The sequence below is a fragment of the Anas acuta genome, chromosome 10 (assembly GCF_963932015.1).
Source record: "Anas acuta chromosome 10, bAnaAcu1.1, whole genome shotgun sequence".
NCBI classification, from domain to species: domain Eukaryota; kingdom Metazoa; phylum Chordata; class Aves; order Anseriformes; family Anatidae; genus Anas; species Anas acuta.
The window spans coordinates 12727341-12742043 of NC_088988.1; the positions used below are offsets into that span (position 1 = coordinate 12727341).

General features: G+C 66.6%; 2 protein-coding genes across 3 annotated transcripts; one reads left to right on the forward strand and one right to left on the reverse strand.

Moving 5' to 3' along the window:
- Positions 1-89: 89 nt before the first annotated feature.
- On the reverse strand, positions 90-7756 carry FCSK (fucose kinase). Of its 2 annotated transcripts, XM_068692997.1 has the most exons (23): positions 7601-7756; positions 7363-7520; positions 6531-6581; positions 6311-6436; positions 6088-6160; positions 5740-5837; positions 5495-5575; positions 5283-5402; positions 5056-5197; positions 4744-4871; positions 4544-4645; positions 4130-4300; positions 3989-4056; positions 3445-3815; positions 3105-3315; positions 2853-3019; positions 2551-2778; positions 2239-2382; positions 2047-2166; positions 1781-1968; positions 1594-1693; positions 841-1064; positions 90-705 (listed from the first exon to the last, which is right to left on the reverse strand). In XM_068692997.1, exons 1-23 carry the CDS (start codon positions 7683-7685, stop codon positions 589-591), a joined length of 3273 nt encoding a protein of 1090 aa, XP_068549098.1. In that variant the 5' UTR covers positions 7686-7756; the 3' UTR covers positions 90-588. The 2 variants fall into 2 exon arrangements, with proteins under 2 accessions (XP_068549098.1, XP_068549099.1); XM_068692998.1 differs by lacking the exon at positions 7363-7520 and having other exon boundaries at positions 7601-7698.
- Positions 7757-8128: 372 nt separating this feature from the next.
- Positions 8129-14372, forward strand: ST3GAL2 (ST3 beta-galactoside alpha-2,3-sialyltransferase 2). Its single transcript, XM_068693007.1, has 8 exons — positions 8129-8282; positions 9763-9948; positions 10065-10514; positions 10835-11028; positions 11133-11312; positions 11484-11529; positions 11621-11740; positions 11843-14372. The coding sequence occupies exons 3-8, from the start codon at positions 10179-10181 to the stop codon at positions 12014-12016; spliced, it is 1050 nt and encodes a 349-aa protein (XP_068549108.1). The 5' UTR covers positions 8129-8282; positions 9763-9948; positions 10065-10178; the 3' UTR covers positions 12017-14372.
- Positions 14373-14703: the final 331 nt, after the last annotated feature.

Consider the following 14703-nt stretch of genomic DNA (forward strand, 5'->3'; position numbering starts at 1 on the left):
GAGCCCTGAGCTGAGCCGGTCGCTGTTCCATTTCCCCTTTGCTAGCTCAGGGAGAGGCCGGGGAGGGACAGAGGAGACCGAGCACAGGCTAGGAACGAGATTTTTTTTATTCAAAAGAGCCTGCAGGGATCAGCAACTGCAGAAATAACCTCTGGGCTGGGGAGGGGGACGTGATTCCACCCCCAGGGCTGGGGGGCCGGGCAGGAACACTCACCTTCCTCCTGCTGGAGGCAGCGACACCAACACTCGGTTTCCTTCAGCGGCTGCTAAAAGCAGGGGCAAACCCCCAGCCCCAGCTGTGCCCCCAGCTCCTGCCTGCCCAGCTCAGCGCAGCTCCTTGAGCCTGAGGGGTTTTCAGGCCCAGCAGCAGCACAAAAAGGCCACATCAAACCCAGGGAGCCCCCCCAGGAGTCCTGCTGATGAGTGTGGGGTCAGTGCTGCTCCCACATGGGGTGCCCTGGGGCACTGCTGGCTTTGTCAGACCCACGGGGAAGGGACAGCCCCAAGGGGAACGTTCCTGGCTCCTCAGTCCCATTCCTGGCTCCTCAGTCCCACGTGTCCGTGATGAGCAGGGCAGAGCCGAGGCCCTCACACAGCCACATCCTCTCCCGGAGGAGCGCTAGCATCCAGCTCGCATCCCAAAACCTCCACCGAGATGCCCCCCGTGTCCACTTCGATGCTGTGGATGCTGAAATTACCCAGACCCTGCCAAAAAAAAGAGCAAAAGGGGCTGGAGGAGAGGTAACACGAGGGGCTCACCCCCATCATCAACCCACCCACGCTGCTGAGCTTTGCAGCAACCCCCTCTAGCACTTTGGGGCCGGGAAGTCTTTTTCTTACCTCAATTTTGGCCAGAACTTGGTGCAAAGCCTCCTTCTGCCGCGGGGCTTTGGTGAGGATGTAGAGGAAGCCGCCGCCGCCAGCGCCGGCCAAGCACTGCCCGTGGACGTAGGGCCGGAGGGCGCCCATCATGCGCCCCACAGCCAGCGGCTCACAGCCGGGGGCCATGCGCTTCTTCTGCTGCCAGTAGCGCTCCAGGCACGTGCCCAGGAGCTCCAGGTCACCTGTGGGAGGAAGCTCATGAAAATATGGCCCAAAAATACCCAAATTGGTCAATTTTTCGCCTTCTGAGGGAACAGAAACCTGGTCCTGCCCCCAGTGAGCTGAGTTTTGCTGTCTCTCTGCCCCAGCCCTCTGCCTCCGGAGCAGGGCACCCCAGCACAGCTCATTTTTAACCCTCCCCAGGGGAGAATTTACTTATTTTCACGCTCCCGCTTCCCTCCCGCTGCAGCCCAGCAGCCAACCACCCAATAAATCCACCTCAAGGCCAGGCCTGCCCCCAGGCCCAGCAGATGACTCAGGAAAATCAACCAGACACCACACGCCCCGCAGGGACACTTCTAGCCCTGCTTCCTCCACGTCTTAGCTGAAGTTTTGGGGCACTGCCTGTGACACGGGGGTGAGGAGGGGAGGTTGCTGCAGCTCCCACAGCCCGCACCACCCTAACGTGTGCCCCCCAAGCCAGCAGGGACGCTCCTGGGGGTGTTTGTGTTGCTTAAAGGGGCCAGCCCGGCGCAGGGAAGGGGTTCCCACCTTGCCTCAAGGCCCGGGCACACTCCTCGGCGTTGCTCACCAGCGCGTGGGCGTTCTGCACAACGGAGGGCAGCCGGGCGTACCAGTTCCTCACCACGTCCTGCGGGAGAGGCCGGGCTCAGGGGAGGCTCGGGGGAGGCAGTGGGGCAGGAACCAGGCTGCCAAACCCAAGGGGGAGCGGGGTTACCTGGAGCAGGTTGCGAGCCAGGCGAGTTTTCCCCGTGTACACCAGCAGCAGGTGGTCGCTGAGGGTGCGGGCGAAGCCCTCGGGCACTGAGATCTCCTCCACCTCCACCCGCAGCGGCAGCCGAGCCTTCGACCTCCCGATTTTAATACCAGGCACCAGCCCGCCCACCTGGTCCTGCCAACCTCCGCCTGCAGGACACAGGGGGGGGCTCAGCCTCCTCCTAAACCCCCACCCCAAATTCTAGGGGCTCCCCCCGGTCCTTCTACCTGTGGTCAGCCTCTGCTCCAGGTGCAGCACGGCGTGGATGAGGGACTCGGTGCTCGCCGCCTTGCCAGCCGCCCGGTACAGCGAGGCCATCGCCGCGCCCGCCAGGATGCTGCTGGTGCCTGCGGGGAGGGGCAGGGTCAGGGCAGCGAGGGGGGGGACACAAACGCCACCCCCCATCCTTGAGGACATACCCAGGCCGGAGCCGTGGGGCAGCTTGGACCAGGTGTGCACCTCAAAGCCGCCCCCGAAGCTGCGCGTCAGCTGGGCCCGCAGGGGTTCCTGCGAGGGGAACTGCACAATCTGGGTGCAAATGAAGGCAGCTTTCAGCAAGGCCCCTGGAAATAAATAAAATTAAAAAAAAAAGAGAGATTAAAGCTGGCACCGGCTCTATCACCCACATCACCCCTGACAAGAAGAGCTGTAGGGACAGAGCGGGTCACTCCCAGCAGCTTGGGGCCACCAGGAGGACACCGAGTAGGGCACGAAGCCGGGTGTCACCTCACCTGGGGCGTGCGGCTGGCAGAAATCCCTCAAATCCTCCAGCTCCCGGCACACCAGCTCGGCCACCGCCTCGCCCCGTGGCACGCCGCCGAGGCTGAGGAGGCGCAGCTCCGGCTCGGGGATGCGCCGCACGCGGGCACCGATGGGCCGGCAGCCGTCCACCAGCACCGCCACGTCCACCACGGCCCCCCCGTGCTCGTAGGTGATCGGGGGGGTGTCGCTCCAGCCCCCTGCCGAGGCACACCGTCAACCCCGGCTCCTTTTTCCCCATCCCCTCTGCCCCATTCGGGCTGGAAACGCTCACCGGAGAGGTCGAGGCGGGCCGGGCACACGGCCTGCACCCAGCACCCCAAGGGGGGCAGCTCCGCCGGCTGCACGGTGACAAAGTGGCAGGAGGACATCACCGCCTGCCGGATGAGGATCTGCTCGGCCCCCTCGTAGTGCCGGGCCGCCCTCACCAGCAGGTCGGGCCTGCAGAAAAAGCAACCCTGAGTCCCCCTCCGAGCCTGATAACACCCAGGGTGTGATGCCAGCCACGCGCCAGCCCCCGCCTCACCCGCTCATCCATTTCTGCCGCTCGGCTGCCAGCTCCCGCACGCCGCCAGCGATGTCTCCGCTCTCCAGGCGCCTGAAGGCCGAAGCCCACCGGGTGTTGGCCGCGGGGCCGCTGCGCAAGCCCCCCTCCCCCTGTGCCAGGCAGCCCAGCACGTCGGCGATGCAGGCGAGCGCCCGGGCTGCGACACCTGCGTCATCGGCTGTGGAGGCAACTGGAAAACAAAAGGAGGTTGTGTCACAACAACCCAGTCCAATTCTGCAGCAAGGTAACCCCAGGGGTGAGGGATCTGCGCGGCTTGAACGCCCTGCAGTCTCCTGCAGCGGGGCTGCCACACGCTTACCCTCATCCAGCGTGCCCAGCACGGCCTCGTGGTAGCCCTCGTGGACGGCGCTGCGGATGAGGGGCAGGAGGCTGCCGTCCTGGCGCCCCAGCAGCACCCGGCGCACCTTGCGCTGGCCCTGCAGGAAGAAAAGGGCCCGGCGGGCGCCCAGCTCGGCCTCCTTGTCCAGGCAGGGCAGCAGCTCCTCCCAGGACATCCGCCAGGCCGCCCGCCAGCGTGCCAGCCTCCCGCCGGGCCCCGCCGTTGGGGCCAGCAGCCACAGCACGTCCTCCAGCCCCAGCGCCTCGGAGGCGTGCAGCACCGGGAAGAGCCGGGCGCTGAGCAGGCAGCGGCTGCTCGGCGGGGTCTGGGCGTCCCAAAGGTCCCCTTCCCTGGATGAGGGAGAGCCCATCAGCAGCGCCCCGAGGCTCGAGGGCAGCTTCCAGGTGGGGAGGAGGGGTTGAGGTGGCCACGATGCCTCCTGGTGTAGCCTTAGAGGTGCAGGGTGGCACTGGAAGCCCAGGGGAGCCGGGTCCCTTGCTCTGTCTGAGCACGTGGCACTCACCGTATGCCCGTCCGATGGAAAAACTCGGCCCAGGGCACGTTGAGGTAGGTGGAAGCTTCAGCAGGGCTCTGGGGGGGGCACAGAGGGGTTGGTTACACCCCAGCCCCGCGGGGAATCCCACCCCACCTCGCCCTCCCTCACCTGCCAGTCGTCGAGGCGGCCGCTGAGCGTGAAGACGCGGCAGGACAGGTCCCGCAGCCGGACGTGGTGGCCCTGGAGGACGACGTCGCGCAGGGGGCAGCCCTGCAGGGCCGGGGAGGAGCTCGCCGTGAGGCCCGAGAGGAGGCAGCCGGGGCCGATCTCCAGGGGACCCTGCGGAGGGAGCATCAGGACCATGAGAAGCCCCCTGAGCAGACCCTGACCTCGGAAGGGGACAGGCACCCCATAAAACATGCTGTGGGCAGCAAAAGCTGGGACTGGGCTGGGTCACCAAGCTCTGAGGGGACACAGACTGCAGAAATTCAGGCCTCCAGGGTCCAAAAAGGCAGCCAGAAGGGGCAGGGCACCCCAAAACTCACAGCACTGGGTCCCCTCCGAGTCTCCCCGGCCACCTACCTGCAGGTGACAGTGCTGGATGGCGCTGCCGGCCGCCAGGCGCACGGCTCCCTCCAGCAGGCTGTTGGTGACCGAGGAGCCGTCCTCCAGGAGCCAGGGCTGCTGCAGGGGGACACGGGGACGCCAGGGGCTGGCCACGCAGCGGGCAGCAACGCCCCAAAAAACGTGCCCGAGGGAGAAACGGGGCTGGAAGGACCTACGTCGGCCTGCGAGTGGGCTGTCTTGCAGAAGCGGAGGTGGCTGGCGGAGCCGGGCAGGAGCGTCAGGCTGCGGATGTGGTCGCTCGCCGAGGCGGTCAGGTAGTCGTAGGATGCATCAGGGATACAGGCTGCGGGGAGACAGGAGAGCTGTCAGCATACAAACCGCAAACACAGGGCCAGGAGGTGCCCCCAGCATCCCCAGCAGCCCTCCCTGCTCCCCTCCTCCTCAAAAAAAGGGCTGGTACCAGGCCCTGACCCCAAATTTCTCCCCACCCAGGGTTCCAGGCCACGTCCCCACGCAGGGCCGCTCACCCACGCTGAGGGGGAAGGCGCGGAGAGAAGCCCACAGCACAGAGCGGGCGCTCCTGGCGCTGGCGTCGCTGCCTCCCTTCACAAAGTCCTCCTCCGTCACCCCCCGCGCCATGCTCAGCACGATGTCGAAGAAGAGGGAGAGCTGGGGACAGAAGGGACGTCCCCAGGTACAGCCCCGCTGCAAGCACGGCACCCAAGGGCACCCCGTTGTCCCCACGGGGTGTCACCTGGATGGGCGGCGCCCCCGAGTCCAGCCCCATGTAGGTGCAGGCGTCCAGGGGCGGGATGACGTGGGTGGCCAGGAGCTGCTCGGCGGCGTCCGAGGAGAAGAAAACCACCCCACAGACCTGCGGGGACACAGCGGGGTTGAGGCTGTGCCGGCCCTGTCCCTCAGCGGGGCAGGGAGGTGACACGAGGGGAGGTGACACGGGTGACATACCAGCGGGACGCTGCCATCGGGCCCTGCACACTGCCGGATCTGCGCCTCCGTGCCTCTGTAGATGATGTCGTGCACCAGCCCCTGGGAGAAAGACAACCCCAAAGAGGATTTTGGGGCACCCCACGCCACACAGATCCCACAGGGACAAAGGGATAGAGACCCCACAGGGCAGGGGAAGGGAGTGGGAAGCCCCCACCCCTCCGAGGGGGCTCCAGAGGGGTGATACTATTAGGACTGCTACCGACCTGCTCGTCAGCGAGGTACACCCCGTGGTTCCTGGCGTAGGCCTGGCTGCCGGGCACGGCGATCACTCGGACGCCCTGGAAGCCGTCCCAGTCGATGCCTGGGGACGGGGACATGAAGAAGTGCCTGCTGGTGGCGCCTGGCCCCACACAGCCACCCAAAATCCAACCCCCGTGGCAGCAGCACCCGGCCTCGGCCACACCAACCGCCCCTGAGCCCTTCTGGGTGCCACCCATGGGTGTGCTCTGAGCAGCGGGTGCCCGGCAGAGGCTGAAGCGGCCGCATTGCTGCCACCCCGAGCCCACCCCGAGCCCAAGCGGGCGCTGGAGGCAGGGCTGGCACCCACCCACCTGGTGCTGAGGGCACGGTGAGGAGCATGTCGGTGCTGCACACCCACAGGCCCGGCGGGGAGCCCACGCAGAGCTGCCAAGAGAAGAGCCGTGCACTCACGGGGGGCTCATAAGGGGGCTCAGCCCCCCTAGGGGGCACCCGGCGCCCTTGTCACCCCGCTGGTGGCACCCAAAGGTGCCCCAGGCCCACGTTGGTGCTGGGGTGAGCCCGTCCCACACGCACCCGGTGTGTCAGGGTGTGCAGCAGGCTGTCCAGGTTGCACACCGGGGCCTCGGCCGGGGCGTCGGGGTCCTCTGCGGGGAGGCAGGTGAAGGCCCGGCCGCAGTCATCGAAGGAGAATTCGCGGCCCTGGGGGGGGGGGGAGATGGAGCAGGGGGCTGTCAGCCAGGGGTCAGAGGGTCCCAGGATGGGTGGGGGGCCCATCTGCAGCCCCCGCCCTCACCATGTGCAGCACAAGGATCCGGGCATCCCTCAGGACATCGGAGGTCACCACCTGGGGGGGCAGAGCGGGGAGCAGTCGGCAGCGGGGACCCCCAGGATCCCCCCCCACACCCACCTCAGGACCTCCCCCAGTCTGGGACCCCCTTCCCCAACAGCCACCCCCAGCACTCCCCCCTCAGGACCTCCCCCTCCCATTACCCTCCCCACCTGCGACCCTCCCCTCTCCCAGGACACCCCCTGCATCCCTCTCTCCCCCAAACCTCCCCCCTCCCTGTACCTCCTTCTCCCCCTGCCCCTCCCCACCTGGGACTCCCCCCATTCCCTGGGCCCCCCACCCCATGCTCCTGTACCCCTCTCCCTGCCCACCCCCTCCCCCCCCAAACCTCCTGCTCCCCCCAGAGCCCCATCCTGGGACCCTCCCCCTCTGGTATCACCCCCATAGGCCTTACCCCTGCCCCTCCCCACCTTGGACCCCCCCTGTCCCAGGCCTTTCCCCTCCCCTCAGGATCCCCCTCCCCAAGCCCTCCCTCTCCCCCTGTCCCTCCCCAAATGCCACCCCCTCTCTCCCTAGGACCCCCCCCGGGACCCTAAAACCCTCTCCCCCAGGGAACCCCACACCCCCAGGCCCTCCCCCCAGGCCCCTATCCCATACCCCTCTCCCCCAGGACCCCCTCAGACCCTCCCTCTCACCCTGCCCTTCCCCACACCCCCCCCCTCCCCCCAGAGCCCCCTCCTCTCCCCCTCTCCCCCTCTCCCCCTTTCCCCCGGGGGACCCCTCACCCCCAGCCCCCCCCCTCCCCCCAGACCCCTCCCCACACTCCCCCCCCTCTCACCGTGCCCCCCGCCCTGGCACTCAGCCTCTCGGCAGCCGCCAGCAGGGCGTTGAGGGTGGCCCCACCGCTACCCAGGCGGGCCCAGGGGTCCTCCAGCACCACCACCACCACGGGGGGCTCCGGGCCCAGCGCCCCCCGGCGCCGCCTCAGCTCCAGCTCTGCCGGGCGAGCAGGGGGAGCTGAGGGCCGGCTCCCCGCCGCCCCCCGGCGCTGAGGGAGCCCCGGCCCCGCCGCTTGCCTCGCCGCAGGGCCGGCACGGAGCCGCCTCGCCGGCAGGTCAGCACCACCGCGGCCCAGCCGCCCCCCGCCGCCGCCGCCGCCATCGCCTCAGCTTCGCCTCAGGAGCCCCTTCCTCAGGCGGCGCCGCGGTGCACGCTGGGAGTTGTAGTCCGCCGCGGCCCCGCCCTCCCGCCTCGCGGCGCTGGGGAGAGGCCGGCGCTGGACTACAACTCCCAGCGTGCACCGCGCGGGGGGCTCCTTAAAGGCGCAGCGACCTCGCTCTGTGTCTGTGTGGGGGGGCTGTTAGGAATTATAAAATAAAGATTTTCGAGTATTCTGCCCCAAAAAAATGTCTCACGGAGAGCGTTCTGCCCAAAAACGTCCCAAAAACACACAGCACGGCGGCAGGGGGTGGCGGGGCGTGAGGGAAACATGGCCAGGGCTGCACTGTGCCCGTGGGTGGGGGGCTCCGTGAGGCAGCGGGGGGGTCCCTGAGGCACCGGGGGGGTCTGTGGGGTCCCGGGGGGTCCCGGGGGGGTCCCGGCGCCGCCCCGGTTCCTACAAGTCCCACAACCCCCCCGGACTACAGCTCCCAGCCTGCCGGGCCCACCCCCCCCGCACGGCTCGGCCCGGCCCCGCGGAGGGCGCGGCGACGGTGGGGGGGGGGGCGGCGGCGGCGGCGGGGCCCGGAGCGGAGCCAGGTGGGGCTGGGGCCGGGGGGGGGCCGGGGGGAGATCGGGGGGGGGGGACCCCATGTGTGGGGCTGGGGGGGGGGGGAGGGGGAAAAAGGGGATGGGGGATAACGGAGGGGGACGGGGGGGGGCGTGAGGGGTGCGGGGGAGAGAGCCCGGAGCCCCCCCGGGGTGGGCGAGGGGCTGGGGGGGGTCCTGGGGGTGCTTTGTGGGGGTGTTGGGGGGTCCCGGGGGGTGCTGGGGTTGTGGGGGGACGCACGGGTATGGGGGGGTGAGCAGGGGGTGGTGTGAGTGTCCCTGGGGACAGCCGTGTCACCCGGGGGGGGCAGCGCCCACCCCCCTGTGCACCCCCCCACAAGGTGTTTTTTGGGGTCGGGGCTCCCAAACTGCCCCCTCCGGGTGCCCCCCGTCCCCTGCCGGCACCCACGGTGCTGTTAATTAACGGGACTCAAGCGGTGGCCCGCAATGGGGACGGGGGTGTCCGGACCTGGACACCCCCCCCCTAATTTTGGGGTGCCCAAATTGGGGCCGAGCAGCGAGGTCCCGACACGTTTCCCCCTCCCGGCCCCCCGCCAACACCACCTCTGCTCCCCGGCCCCGAGGCCAAACCCTGGCGGTGCCGGCCCCGTGCTCCCCGTGGGTTTTGGGGGCAACGCAGCGGGTGCAGCGCATGGGGGGCACAGGGGATGTGGGGGCGAGGAGGTGCTGGGGGGGCTGAGCCCCCGCTCTGAGCGGCTGCTGCGTGCCCACGGGGTGCGGGTTGTGGCTTGGTGGGACCTGAACTGGTGGGACCCAACGTGGTGGGACCCAGCCCAGTAGCTTTGGTGGGACCTGCCCCGGTGGCTTGGTGGGACACATCGTGGTGGCACCCAACCCGGTGGTCCTATGGGCCCTGACATGGTGGGACCCCCTGCTGGGACCCCATACCCACGTCTGCAGGTGCTCCGTATCCCCCTTTCTCCTCTCCTGCCCTCTGGGGTCCCGGAGAGAAGCACCAGCGGTGCCGCCGCCACCCCGCTCCTTGAACCCTGTCCGGCGTTCGCTACGTGGTGCTGGGCGCGCTGCTGGTCCCAAACCCCGCTTCTCCCTTCCTCCTCCTGCGGCAAACATCGGGCACCGCTGTCACCCCGTCACCCCGTCACGATGCGCTGGGCGACGCTCGCCGGGTGCCTGGGGCGGGTGGCACCGTGGGTGCGCCGTGGCCACGATGCCGCGCTCACCCAGGGCTGGTTGCTTCGGGCGTTAATTCTGCAGGAACGCCCTTGTAGGGCGCATTCGCCCCCGCCTGCGGAGGGAGGATGCTCGCCGGCTGCCTTCCTCTCACGGCCTGGGCAAATATTTGAGAGCGGGTTAATAATTCGGGTGCCAATTACATTGGCTCTGCAAAGTGATCGGCCGCGGTGCCGGGGCGATTCTTGCCCTTATCCCCACGAGGGCTTTGCGGGGAGCGTCCCGGGTCCAACGTCCGTCCCTGTGCTCTCCGCTCCAGGCTGCTGTCCCCGAGGTGTCCCCAGCGCAGGGACGATGAGCGCTGCCGCAACCCAGAGCCAGCTGGGGACGTGTCCCCGAGCCCGCAGAGCCATGGGGACGCGGAGCTACGGCTGAGCCCGGCGTGCCGAGCCGTGCCGCGCCGTGCCGCGCCGTGCCAGGCGGATGGAAAGCTGCGCCCTGGCAGGTAGGGGTGCCCCAACCCACCCCATAGCAGCGCAAAGCCCTCCTGGCCACCCAAAGCCTCGCGGGCCGGGCTTTGTGCCCCCACCCCACGGTGACCCACGTCTCTGCACCCCACAGGGAGCCCCGCCGGCCGCCTGCCTCCACCCCGCGCCCGCTGGCCCCCTCCCGCGCCCGCCCCGCGTCCCAGCCCTATGCCAGGCGAGCGGCGCCCGCCGTGCCCACCCGCCCGCCATGAAGTGCTCGCTGCGCCTCTGCTTCCTCTCGACCGCCTTCCTCCTCGTCTTCGTCATGTCCGTGCTCTTCACCTACTCCCACCACAGCATCGCCTACCTGGACCCCGGCGGGCTGGGCGGCATCCACCGGGTGAAGCTGGTGCCCGGCTACGCCGGCGTGCGGCGGCTCGGCCACGGGGGGCTGTACCCGAGGGGCTGCGCCTGCCGCCGCTGCCCCGAGGACGCCGCCGGCGCTGCGGCCGCCTGGTTTGACAGCCGCTACGACGGCCGCGTCTCCCCGGTGTGGACCAAGGAGAACATGGAGCTGCCGCCGGACGTCCAGCGGTGGTGGATGGTGAGCGTCCCACCGGGTGCGGGGCCCCAGCGCTTTGGAAACTCCTCTGGGCAGCGCATCAGCCCTGCCTGCATGGCCACTGAGTGGCTCCGACCTGGTTTAATTGCCACGTGGGGCAGGCTCGGCATTTTGGACCTCATTTCCCCTATTTTTAACTTTTTTTTTTTTTAATCCTTTCCCCGCTTGCAGCTATCCTCTCTTGCTCACCGCCCTGTTTTGTCCCCCACTCGGGATCCTGCAGCATCCCCGCCCCGAGCCCCCATACTCGGAGCGGTGGGGAGGGGGCTGCCAGTGTCACCTCCCTCCCTGTCGCCCCGCAGATGCTGCAGCCCCAGTTCAAGTCCCACAACACGCAGGAGGTGCTGAGCAAGCTCTTCCAGATCGTGCCGGGCGAGAACCCCTACCGCTGGCGCGACCCGCGCCACTGCCGGCGCTGCGCCGTGGTGGGCAACTCGGGCAACCTGCGCGGCTCCGGCTACGGGCCCGAGATCGACGGCCACGACTTCGTCATGAGGTGAGGGCTGGGATGAGAAAATACAGCCCAAAATTGGGACCCCCACGGCTGGGCTGGGGGCTTGCCTGGTCCCTCAGCACCCCAGCGCCCGCCTCTGTCCCCAGGATGAACCAGGCGCCCACGGTGGGCTTCGAGGGGGACGTGGGCGGCCGGACCACGCACCACTTCATGTACCCCGAGAGTGCCAAGAACCTGCCCGCCAACGTCAGCTTCGTGCTGGTGCCCTTCAAGACCCTGGACCTGCTCTGGATCGCCAGCGCCCTCTCCACCGGCCAGATCAGGTTGTAAGTACCCGGCGGCACCGCCGTCATCGTCAGTCGTGTCACCTGCAGAGGTGGCGTCGCCTCGGGGCCTTTTTGTCCCACGCTGGGAGTGGCGAATGATCGCTGCCGGGGCTCGCCGGGTTCCTCCATCCCGTCTCCTCCATCCCCTCTGCTTTTCTTTTTTCCCCCCAGCACCTACGCGCCCGTGAAGCCTTTCCTGCGGGTGGACAAGGAAAAGGTAAGGACGGCCCCGCGCCTCTGCCCCCGGGGAGGGACAGACACGGCGTGCCGGGCTGCTCAGCCAGCGTCCCTCCTCCCCTGGCTGCCAGGTGCAGATCTACAACCCTGCCTTCTTCAAGTACATCCACGACCGCTGGACGGAGCACCACGGGCGCTACCCCTCCACCGGCATGCTGGTGCTCTTCTTCGCCCTGCACGTCTGCGACGAGGTGGGTGGCGGTGGCACGGGGACACCCCCCAGGAGCTGGCTTATTTTTTTTTTAATTATTATTATTTTATTCCATTTTTGGGTGCTGACTCTCGCCCCGCAGGTGAACGTCTTCGGGTTCGGCGCCGACAGCCGGGGCAACTGGCACCACTACTGGGAGAACAACCGCTACGCCGGCGAGTTCAGGAAGACCGGGGTGCACGACGCCGACTTCGAGGCGCACATCATCGACATGCTGGCCAAAACCAGCAGGATCGAGGTCTACCGGGGGAACTGAGGGCCGGACGGCGGCGCGTCCTCCAGCTCGCCCACGCCAAGGAGCGGGGCTCGGCGCCCGGCCGGCAGCGGGTGGCCCCCGGCACCCGTGGGTGCTCGCCGGCAGCCCCCGGCCGGCAGCGTGGCCCCAATGGAGCTGCCCCGGGCAGCGCTCGGTGCCTGTGACCAATCAGGTTTTGAGCGAAAAAGGAGACTTTTTGTTGTTCTGGGGGTTTTTACTTAATATTATTGTTACTAAGGAACCCGTCTCAGCCGAGCGAGGATTTACAGACGCACTCAGCGCCCGGCCGGCGGGAGCGCCCGACTTGCATCTCTTTACAGTCAAACCAAATGCTGCTCTTTTTAAAATGAAAACAAACAAAAAGAAAACACACACACAAAAAAAAAAAAACTGAAGCCTGGCGACTTCGGGAAGCACCCGAGCCAAGGGTCAAGTGACAATCAGCCCCTGAGGGCGCAGTTGTGTCGTGCCACCGTGCCGGTGTCCGACGGCCACCTCCTCCGGCTCTGCCTGTCCCCGGGTGCGGAAGCCACCGCTGCTTTCGTCCTATAATTTGTTTTTTTTTCTCCCCCTTCGCTTGGCGACGTCCCTTTGCGGCTGCAATCCCGTGGCCCCCAGGAAGGGAAGGTCGGACTCTCGTGGTCCCGTTGCCGGAGCCTGCTGCGGCGATGCTGGCTCGGGGACGCCACTGTGCCAACCCCGCTGCGTCGGGGCCGGCGTCCTGGGCACTCTTTGCCTGAGGTTAAAGGTCAGGAGGAATTTGGGGTGGCCGCATGCAGCCGGCAGCTGAGAGACCTGCACAGCGGCAGCCTGGCCCCTCTGCGGCACCCATGTCCTGGTTACGGTGACACCGATGCGCAGGGATGGAGCGGGCTTTCCCTGCCCTTTCGGAACAGAAAAAGGGCAGGTGGGGGCTGGCTTCAGCAGGTGGACGAAGCGTCCTTTTTCTTTTGTTGTTCCCCCATTTGCTGGCTCTGGTGAGAAGCTGGAAACCCAAAGGCTTTGTGCTCTGCTCACGCCGGCAGGTGAGGCGTGGGATTTTTGGGATGGGGAACTGCAGGTCCCCAGGGCTAGCCCCACGCTCCCTGCTGCCGGTGGCACAGGCGGGGGTGCAGCTTCCTGGTGGTGTAATTAAAACCACTTTTCTTTTGGGCAATCAAGCAGCTGGGGTTGGGATGTGCTGGAAAGCTCAAGACCAAGGCAATCATGGAGCCGCTGGGCGACACCAGCCCCGCGCCTCCACCTGATGGAGAGCAGGGAGCGCTGGGGGCTTCGGGTTTTTTTCCTTTCACATCTGGCTTTTCTGTAGCAGCCCCTTACCTGTTTCTCTGCTTTGGATTGATTTATTTTTTTCCACGGGGTTTTCTTTTTTTTATTATTATTTTTTGGAGGTTTCTCTCTGCAGTCATGAAGTGCAAGGCTTGGGGCACCCAGGCTGGGCCCTTTCTCCTCTCTTCTGCCCATGGGGCTCCAATCCCAGTTTTTTTTTCTGGGCAGGTTTTGGTAGAAGCAGCCCCAGGACGCATCCTGCACCTTCCTGGGGTGTTGCCTTGGCATTTGGTCCGTTTTTTTTTTTTTTAGGGGAAGAAAACCACAAAAAATCACAGAACCACGAGCAACAACGAGTGCCTTGACCATCTCCTGTCGGCCGCGCCGGACCGAGCCCGCTGCCAACACCACCCTGTGAGGTTGGGATGCACCAGGGCTGACCCCGGGGCTTCCTCCTCTTTTCCTTCCCCTCCTGGGGGGCACGGGGCGGCCTCGGGGCACCTCCTGGGTGTGGGGCAGAGGCTGGGGAGGACGGATCCGGCACGACGGGGCTGGACCAGCACCGCTCCCCGCTCCGGGCCAGACAATCACGGGGCGAGAGGATGCGCTGGGTCCCGAGCCCGCCGGCAGCACCGTGCCAGCATCCGACAGTTTTTCGGCTAACTTCCTTCCCCCCCCACACACCTCCCTTTTTATTATTGTTATTATTATTATTATTATTGGTGTTGGTATTATTTAAAGCGTCCCGCCACGAGGACTCGCGACCACTCCACGCACGAGCATGCTGCACGCCCCGCGGGCGCTGCGCCTCCGAGCACCACTGTACTGTACATAGAGGAGACGTAGGCAGAGGCTACAGGCAGGGGGTGCCCGTTTTGGGGGCACAGAGGCAAAAAAAAAGAGGTTTTGGGGGCCTCCATCACACGGTGCCCAAGCGGGAGAGGCGGCCCCATGCCCTGCGCCACGGCCAGGGCGGTGCCCGTAGCTTCTGCCTACGCGGGTACTTCTGCACACAATTGTCTTAAACCAACTTTTTTTGGTTGTTTTTGTTTTTTTTTTAGTCAATAAAAATCATGCATCCAAAGCCCTCCGTGTTTCCCTCCTGTCCTCTCCTATAGTGTGCTCCTCCAGAGAGAGGATGGATGAGAGATTTTCCATCTCCTGCTGGGAGTTAAAACTTGGGCATTTGTCTCAAGAACGGTTTTGGAGCATTTTCCCCGGGGCTTTGGGGAAAAATTTGGGGCATTTCCCCCATGGCAGGGGGCTGGCTCCATCCCTGCAGCGGGGCACAGCTCTCGGTCAGCCCACACAGTGGGGTTAGGGGTGCTCCAGGATCCAGCTCCGTCTGCATCCTGGCAGGAAAGGCAATGAGCACAAGCTGAAACAAAGGAAATTCCACTGAAAGGGAAGCACGAGGG